Source organism: Beta vulgaris, chromosome 5 (assembly GCF_026745355.1).
Source record: "Beta vulgaris subsp. vulgaris cultivar EL10 chromosome 5, EL10.2, whole genome shotgun sequence".
In the NCBI taxonomy this organism is placed as follows: domain Eukaryota; kingdom Viridiplantae; phylum Streptophyta; class Magnoliopsida; order Caryophyllales; family Amaranthaceae; genus Beta; species Beta vulgaris.
Genome location: NC_079206.1, coordinates 50,512,797 through 50,522,180, shown reverse-complemented (window position 1 = coordinate 50,522,180; position 9,384 = coordinate 50,512,797). Strand labels below are relative to the sequence as shown.

The 9,384-nt window shown below is 34.6% G+C and overlaps 1 protein-coding gene across 1 annotated transcript; it reads right to left on the bottom strand.

Moving 5' to 3' along the window:
• Nucleotides 1-5,681: 5,681 nt before the first annotated feature.
• LOC104884113 (ethylene-responsive transcription factor ERF114) lies at nucleotides 5,682-8,925 on the bottom strand. Its single transcript, XM_010668705.4, has 2 exons — nucleotides 8,356-8,925; nucleotides 5,682-6,521 (listed from the first exon to the last, which is right to left on the bottom strand). The coding sequence occupies exons 1-2, from the start codon at nucleotides 8,642-8,644 to the stop codon at nucleotides 5,869-5,871; spliced, it is 942 nt and encodes a 313-aa protein (XP_010667007.2). The 5' UTR covers nucleotides 8,645-8,925; the 3' UTR covers nucleotides 5,682-5,868.
• Nucleotides 8,926-9,384: the final 459 nt, after the last annotated feature.

Below are 9,384 nucleotides of genomic sequence, written 5' to 3'. Positions count from 1 at the left end.
TTTCAATCAGTAATGTTTTATTTTCTTTTACCTTTTTTGTTTTTCAAATTTGATGGCAAAATGCAAAAAAAAATTTTTTTTTTTACCAGTACCAGTACCTATTGCTGCGGTTTTGGCTAAGAACCGCAGCAACAGGTGTAATATAAATCTGATATAAAATAATTATATTGCCGCGGTTTTACCTAAAAACTGCAGCAATATGTTCAAATATTGCTGCGGTTTAAAACCGCAGCAATATATTAATTACCTATTGCTGCCCCCTTAATTGCTGCGCGCCCAAAACCGCAGCAATATGGCACTTTTTGACCGCAGCAAATAGCATTTATTCTACTAGTGAGGAGAAGAAATTAGTGATTTAGGATGTAAAGAATTGTAGATTTTCGTTGTTTAAGTTTGTTTAATTCCATTTTATTTTGTACCATTTGTTAAGTTTATCATTTTAGATTTACATTCATGCTTTCTGATTACAAAATTATTGTAGAGTATAAAGAATAATGTTTAATAGTTTTGTATGTGCATAACTATTTCGTGCTTGTTGCTCGGTTGGTTTTGTTTTACCTTTTTATTGTATAATCTGCCATTTGCCTAGGGTGTTGGTTAAAATACGATGCAAATTCCTTTTTTTAATTAAAAAATGCTTAATCTGCATCGCACATGATCCAACGTACGACGCAAATGGTAGGCTAGGCTTACTGGCTTGCTGATAGTATGGTTTAAATTGACATCTCCTATCTGCGACGCATCCTGTGCCATGTACGACGCAAATGGTCCATCATCTGGGTCGCACATTATTCAGCATGCGACGCGGATAGGAGACGGAAACGTAGTGTGTATGTTGGGCGAGGCGTCATGTGCGTCGCACCTCGATCCCTGTCCGACGCAAAGATCTCCTCAACTGTGTCAGACCCTTATCCGACGCATATCATATCTCCGTCATTTCACTAGTGGAAAAAACCTTATATGTCACTTAGTAACAGATGCGGTTTTTACAAAACCGCATCTAGAAATCATATAAAAAAATGAGAAGAAAAGCTGGGAGAAAAATCTGATGCGGTTCTCTTGGAGACTGCATCAGATTGAAAAAATGATGCGGTTTTGTTGAAATCTGGTGCGGTTCCAAGAACCGCATTAGATTTTCTCAGTTTTTTAAAAAAAAACCTGGAGATGTGTGGCCCATTACTCTGCTGCCCATTTCGTTGCTTTATAACCCCCCATAACCCTAGCCCAGTTCCCACCCATCACTCAAACCCTAATCACTCCACGTCACTCCCTCCTCTCTCTCTTGTCCACGGTACTCCCTATTCTCTCTCAAACCACGACACTCTCCTCTTTCTCTCCTCACTCAAAACTCAACTCCAATCCCTCCTCTCTCTCCTCCCTCTCAAACCCACGACGCCCTCAAACACTGCAGCAACGCCCAGTTCGTGCCTTCTCATCGTGCAGCAACGCCCAGCTCGTGCCTTCTCGTCGTTCATCGTCGAATCGTCGAAGAAATGGGCCACACAACGTCGAATCGTAGAAGCAATGCCCAGACATTTTTGTTTGCATCATGGAAGAAATCGTCGAAATTCGTTTTTATTTTGTATAATCTAATTTATTTTTTGTTTGTATAATATATGTTCTTTAATTTAGGGTGCAGATCTGGTTTTTTTAAATTTTAATTTATTTTGTTAATGTTTAGTTGTTGTAAATTCACCTTTTTTATTGATTAATCCGTCTTATAAATTCGTCTCAATTTGTCCTATAAATTCGTCTCAATTTATCTCATGGTTTTGGTTGTATTCTGTTTTTGCTGTTGATATTCAGTTTTAATTGCTTGTCGCTCTTTTTTTTTTTAAAAAAAAACCCTTCCTGTACTTTCTGATGCAGTCATGTGCAAATCCGCATCAGTATTTAACAAATCTGATGCCGTTTTCGACCGCATCAGTATTTAACAAATCTGATGCGGTTTTGGAACACATCAGATTATTTCTCATAGCTGTTGCGCGCCCACTTGATGCGGACCAAAACTGCATATGAAAGGCCGATTTTGACTGCATCAGGTGGGGTTTTTTCCACTAGTGTTTGCGACGAGACCTATGCCATTGGACCGGTGTCTGACGCAAATAGTGGTCCCAGGTCCGACGTAAATTGACAATTATGTACTACTATTTGGATGCACCTGAAATAGCCTTGTGATAGCCACACACTTTGAACCAAGATGGCTTTCATCTATAATTTCCATAGGCCAAAATTTACTTGCCTGTCAAATTTCTCAATATCGAAGTTCATTGACATAATTGAATCAAACTCGTTCTATAAACACGTAAGATCTTAAACAACCAAACTCTTGATACCAGTTTGTTAGGAAATGAGTTGTTGTAGTTTGATTAATGAGGAACAAAGGATGAGAAAAACAATAAAGAAGATAAATAAAAGAACACAAGGATTTACGTGGTTCGATCAAAATAGACCTACGTCCACATGTGGGGGATTCGAGAGCTTCTGCTTCACTATAATGGAGAAAAATAGAGAGAATAATTACAAGGAGTCCTAAGAATACTAGAGGCCAAAAGTTGTGTATCAAATAATGACTACCAAGGGGGTCCCCTTTAAACATAAAAGACCCTAAAAAACCCTAAAATATACTCTACACAAAACCCTAGAAGAAATTGTGCATCCTGCGTCAAAATCCCCGTCGCCTGATCGGGTCGGGCAACATATGCCCGATCGGCAGGTGGTCATCAAATTCAAACTGGCTGATGTGTCGGGCCCGATAGAGTGTTGTAAGCCTGATCGTAGGTCGCTAAGGGTGTCTGATTGGCCGGATGCCGCCCGACCCGCTTGGGCAAATTTCCAGTTTGACAGTGCTTCGTAAAACAACCATAACTTTGTCGTTTCTCAGCGGAATTGGGCATATAACCTGTCGTTGGAAAGCTCTTTGAACATGATATCGCCTGGAATTTGAATCACATGAAAACCATTTATATATTGAGATATATGTGTAACAAAAGTCAGCCTATGCCATTTTCACAAGATTTGAAGTCACAAATAAAATTTATGTGGAAGGTTTAGGGTAGAAACAAGAAAAGGGACAATGGGTTTGACAAAAGATTTGACGGAAGACATGCCTTAACATATGGCAATTATATAACTTTTCAACATAAAACTAGTTCTTGTCTCGGGCGATACGCCTCAGATTATTTCCCAACGTGCATTTGAAGTATTCAGAAATAGAAATATTAGTATCTTATCTTTAAATGATTTTTTCCCTCACAAAGAGCAACATGAGTATTGTAGCGTAGTTTGTTAGTGCATTAGCATATCAAATGAGAGGTCATGGTTCGAGTCTTGAAACACACATTTTTATTGCTTAATGTCTCACTTGATTGTGTGGGGGAAGGGAGAATACATGTGTCAGCATCACATTTGTTTATCTTGGATTTTTTTTTTTTTGACAAGCGTTTATCTTGGATTTTATATATATATATATATATATATATATATATATATATATAATTATATATATATATTATATATATATATATATAATATATATTATATATATATATAATATATTATATATATATATATATATATATATAAATGAGTAAAAAATTTAAAAGGGAAAGAAAGGTAATATTTCTATATCTTGATGTATAAAAGATATTTATTACTAATCTTTCCTTAGATAAATAAACCAAATCCTTGCTCTAGTTTTTGTGTTTATAACATCATTCTTGCACCTCAACCACAGGACTTCGAACAACCACCATCTTCACCAAAATTTAGAGACATGAGTGAGATCGAGAGAAGAGTTTATCATCAATTAATTATCATAAAAAGTCAAATCAATATTTTTCATATTGATATTTCATGTTAGATAAAGTTGATTTGAGTTCAGGTCAGAATATGGTCATCAAGTTTCGGGTATACTTCGAGTTTGGACTAAATAATCCGATCATGAGTAATGAGTAGCAATCTGTTATGCGTAAACTATATACTAAACTGAAGTATTAGCTACAAAATTAGTGTGGTTCATAGTATCATACTAGTTCCATCAAACATTATTTTCTAATTGTGACATATAACATACGACTGCACAATTTGACGTTACTACCAAATTGGACAAATCTTGAGCAGTAATATTAGGTCAGTCAACTAGATACTTCACACCACTTGCCGCATTTTTTAAAAAATTGATAAGATGAACGATCCTACTGAACTGGCACATCGCACAAGTATAATCAGACAAATTTGCAAGTCAGACTCCTTGGAGGAAGGAGGATGGTAAGGGAAACTTCACCCCCAAAAAATCCTTAATGGAGTTTGATCCCATGACCTTAAAGTCATGATACCAAACCTTTACCACTAGGCCAAACTTACTTGGTACACCACTTTCCGTATTTGCATCTCAAACACTAGTGCTTGAATGTTGAATTCAAATTCGAGGAGCAGCAGAATAAAATGGCTTAGGTAGTTAGGCTTGACCTTAAAATTCAAAAGATTTGATTTATTTTCAATCGACAATATGTTTGCTAAGGCCCCTCAATTGACCCATCTCAAACAAACTGAATTTAACAAATCCTTAATCAGTAGAAAAGTAGTTTTTGCAAGCTCTTAGAACACTTTGAAACATATTTTTTAAAACTACTATATACTTTTTTTAGGGGAAAAAGAAAAACTACAATATACTTTAAAAATTTGTTTGTTTGTCCCTTTTTAAGTTCTAGAGTACTGCTTTCTTATTCTTTTTGTTACAAAAGGATGCTTATATTCCTTCAAAGCAGAAAGCCGCCAAATGAACTTTTTACATGGGAGTATTACTTTTGGTAACCAAAGTTAGCAAGCATTTCATCTTGTTCCTTCAATTTATTTAGTTTTACCTTTTTTTTAACTTTATCTATAAATTTACTTAGTGCTTTTGATTGAATACGTCCGGATTAAGTTCACTTCTTTTCACATAGTACTACAACATTATTGATGTCCTCTTTTACTAATTTAGTTCGTGTAACAATACAAATCATTGCATGTGGATCCCCCAAATGGAGCTTTTAACTATTAGCCAAATGACAAAGGTTAATGATGACAATTACAAGTTTTAATTAATTCTAAATTTATAAGTATATATGTCCCAAATTACCTTAGCCACGTTTTATTTGAAAGAAGATTGTCGGAGTACGTAATTTCAAAGGTGTCCACGTATATGAATCATGTACATATACTTCTTATGTCTCTATTAGTTTTGCCAAGGCAAGCCTTCAAGATTAGGGGTTAGATGAGGGTGTGTAAAGAGCCCAACAACAAGGGTCTTAAATTTATAAAGGCCCTAAAATATATTATTTTAAACAAATATACTTCATATTTGAGGGACTCAGCCTCGTTTTCCAACCTTAATAAAATTTCTTAAGGATCAATTTTTAAATTTTCAACTTTTCATATTTAATACCCCCAACCTTCCATCATTATTTTTTATAAATTTGGGGCCTAATCTTCATATTAAAACAGGGGCCCCAAAATCTTCAAGACGGCCCTGTTCAAGACCACTCTTTCCCAGCCCCTCATAGACAAAACGAGAAAGTGATTTAGCGTCGATTAGTCTAGCAAGTAACAATGGAAGCCAATGAATATGGGTAAAGCAAAATATGATAAAATAAAATTATTCTCAACCAATCAACTTTAACAGAAATTTTCTTTTTTCATAAATTCTTGAAAACACCCTGTATTTCTAGGGCGGTAAAAGAGTTACATGATTGCCAGTAACGCAACGGCTGTGAAATTCATTCATCTCCAAAACATACATGTAATACTTGCTACAAACGAGATACAAACGTATTACTAAGAAAGGAACTTATAAGCAAACAAAATTACAAAAGTATATAAAGTGCACTACTTGCTTGAATGACGTGCATAGGGATGATCACTTCCTGATCTTCTACGTAGTGATGAACTTGAAAACATCATTTGTTGTTGTAGTTCTTCAGGACTGAAATCTTCCATCTTAATAGATGAGAAAGATGGAGAAGAAAAACTATGATTTTCCTCACCATAAGAAGCCGATGATGACGATTCAGATAAATGAAAACTACCAGTTGTTGCTTCATATTGTTGAGGATTATAATTAAAGCTTGGATGTTGTGCATACGATGATGCGGCGGTCTCTCCTTGAGAATAAGAAACGTTTTGTGCATGATTTGGCAAAGATGAAGCCATCATATAATTGTAATTGTAATTATAATTAGGTACTTGATGAACATGTAATTGCTGTTGTGGTGGTGGTGGTGGTGGTTGTTGAAGCGCGAAAGAAGGCATATAGAATCCCGATTCACTTAATTTACCCTGAACTCTTTCAGGAAAATTTAACTTGGCTTTGTTGCCTTTGAACTTAAGAGCAGCTTCATCATAAGCAAGAGCTGCAGCTTCGGCCGTGTCGAAGGTTCCGAGCCAAACTCGGGCTGCTTTCTTAGGATCGCGTATCTCTGATGCCCATTTCCCCCATGGCCTCTGTCTTACTCCTCTATAGTGTCTTTTCCTTACATCACCTACAACGTACATAGATATGGAAATGTTATGTAAGAATTTGCTACCCATGCATGGTATATATATATATATATATATATATATATAAATAATAAGGCAAGGAGAAACCTTGACAAGTTGGGGGAATAGAGGGGATCCCAACTTGCCAAGGTTGAGAATTGATCCCAGGACCTCCTGGGATCGGGAGGGAAGCTCTAACTACTAGGCTATCCCTCACTCTCACGCATGCATGGTATATGTAATAGTTACTTATACAAACCTATGAAAATTAAAAGAACATGTAGTGAGTCGTTTCTAAATTTCTTTATCTTTTGATGGAGTGAGTATCAGTTTCTAATGCTATATAGTTAAAGAATGAAGGAAATGAATCTTTTAATTGTCTATTCTTCCTCCTCTTTATTTGTAGTAGATGAGTTTCCTTTTAAAGGCTAAGAAAAACTATTTTTGTATTTAACCTAACTAGAAGCGGAGTGGTAGTAATTTAGACGTATGAGCTTTGAGAGCTTGCATGTTTATTTTATGTTACGATATATACTTTGAATCTTATATGAGTTTTAATGAGTGATATGAAAACATATGACAAGTGAGTTTATTATGAATATGACTTGCTGAAAGATTGTGAAATTGAAAGAATGTGTGCGATCTCTAAGTGGAGAAAATAAAGATGAACATGTACATCCGCGGTTGAAGATGAACAGGTACATCAGTGGTTGAAGATGAATATGAGACAATTTTGGTTGTGTATATATGAGAATTATGAAATATTTGCTTCGGTTGTCTCGACTCAAATATAGACGTAAATTAGCATCTTTAATTTGTACTAGTGATCATCAAAAAAACTCTTTGAGTTGAAAAAAAGGATAGCCAAAAATTTCAAGAACATAATGGAGCTATATATCAATAACCACTCACGGTAGGCAATGACTAATAAGTGGGGAACGAAGAGTGAACATTATTAGACTAGCAAATCATAATATAGAATATATATGTATGTAATTAAATGCGCTGGTACGAAATCGTCTTAAAAAAACTCAAACCTAAAAGAAAAATGTTAATATTGAAATACTTGACAAGGAATATTGTTCCTCTTGGTGCATCGTATTTTACTCCTTACTCACATATATTCATATATGCTTAAAAACAAGCTGAGAAATAAAAATTTATGTAAGAAAGAAGTATTCTACATCATAAACACTTAGTAAACTTGTGTATGCTAACTTGAACGTTGTGATATAGATGATATAAAACACACACCGAGAAGATAGAAGAAAATAATTTCACAATCTTCTTCCTAAAAGGCTTTTCCTAAAACATACACAGGAACTCCGATCCTACATAATCAAATTCTAAACACACACGAATGATTACCAACATACAACAAATAAAATATTTTGTTTTCAAGTGTGAACTAATTGACTAGATGAGACCCTTAGTGTTGAAGTTATCTATGACACGGATCTTGTAATGTGAATAGCGGCAGAAATCTTTGAATCTAGATATTATATATGTCCTACATACATGCGTCGAACACCAACAACAGCATATATCTATTATATAGTGAGCTTCCTTTTAAGATCAGACAACACTACAATGGTACAATTCTCCATATTAAGCACATGATAAACATGTCCAAGACATGCTTATGCACTAGTTTTTTAATTATAAAGCAATCAACTAATTTATTTACTTGAGTGCAACCCCAGCAACAGAAATGCTACAATCCTTTGTATCAAGCACATAATAAGCACGTTCAAAACATTATTGTAATTAGGAGATGAGTTCTTTTCTTCCAATTTTTTTTAATTTATAGGCAAATAAAATAATTTATGGCTTTACCTTGACCAGTTTCAAGGGGTTGAAAATTAAGATTTTGTGGTTGATTTGCATGAAGAATATGAGTAGGAGTAACATGATTTTCAGCTGGTGAGGTTGTATCTTGGTTTGATGAATTCCCTATGACTTGAGCAAGGGCTTGAACCATGGCAGACATGTCATGTTGTGAACGAGCCGAGTAGACGGGGAAATCAACAAGACCACCATCAACAACACCGTGACCATGGTGGTGATGATATTCATCGCCACTAATCTCTCTCGTTTCATCGTCGTCGCCGCCGCCGGATGCCATAAGAGGCCTCTTTCCTTGACTTGGATGATCCACCTAGAATAATTTCTTGTACTATAAGTTAGGAATTAGAAATAGGTGTATGTGAATTAAGAGTTGATGAGTTGCAAAGATTATGTAGCAAGAAAAGGCAGTGATCTGAGGAGCTAGGGATTGAAGAAGCTAAGGCAAATTAAAAATTGACTAGGGTTTTTTATTAAAATGATTTTTTGACTTTGGTGTGAATATTGGCTTTAAGACATTAAGTTTTCTAGAAAGTGACTGTGAGACAGTATACTTTGAGGACTTTGTTGTCCTCTATATTTTTGTTCGCATGTTTTCTAGTCCTTTTATACTACTACCACATCCTTCCATTTTCTTTAACTTTACTCCAACTCCACTTTTTTCTTTCTTTTTTGTGTTTATATCTTGTTTTTTTAAAAATAAAATAATATATGATATTACTCCAATCTATTAATTTATTTTTAGTTGTAACACTTTGACTTTTATAGTATTCACATATCATACTTTTTCAGTAATATTATTTTTACAAAAATATTATATCTAATATTTAATCATATGAATGTTTATTGGATATGTATAAACAAAATTTGTATCAAAATATAAGAAGCATGAAATACGAATAGTTGTTTTTAGTATAAATGTAATCATTTAAAAATAATCCCTTTATATTTTTTATAACTTACCCATTTGGAATCTTGACATATTTTAACAACAATTAGAGAGAATTTTTTCCATTTTTT

Coding starts and splice junctions, on each gene's coding strand:
- LOC104884113 (XM_010668705.4), bottom strand. CDS start 8,644: ATGGCATCCGGCGGCGGCGACGACGATGAAACGAGAGAGATTAGTGGC. Junction 6,522..8,355: donor ACCCCTTGAAACTGGTCAAG/GTAAAGCCATAA, acceptor TGTACGTTGTAG/GTGATGTAAGGAAAAGACAC.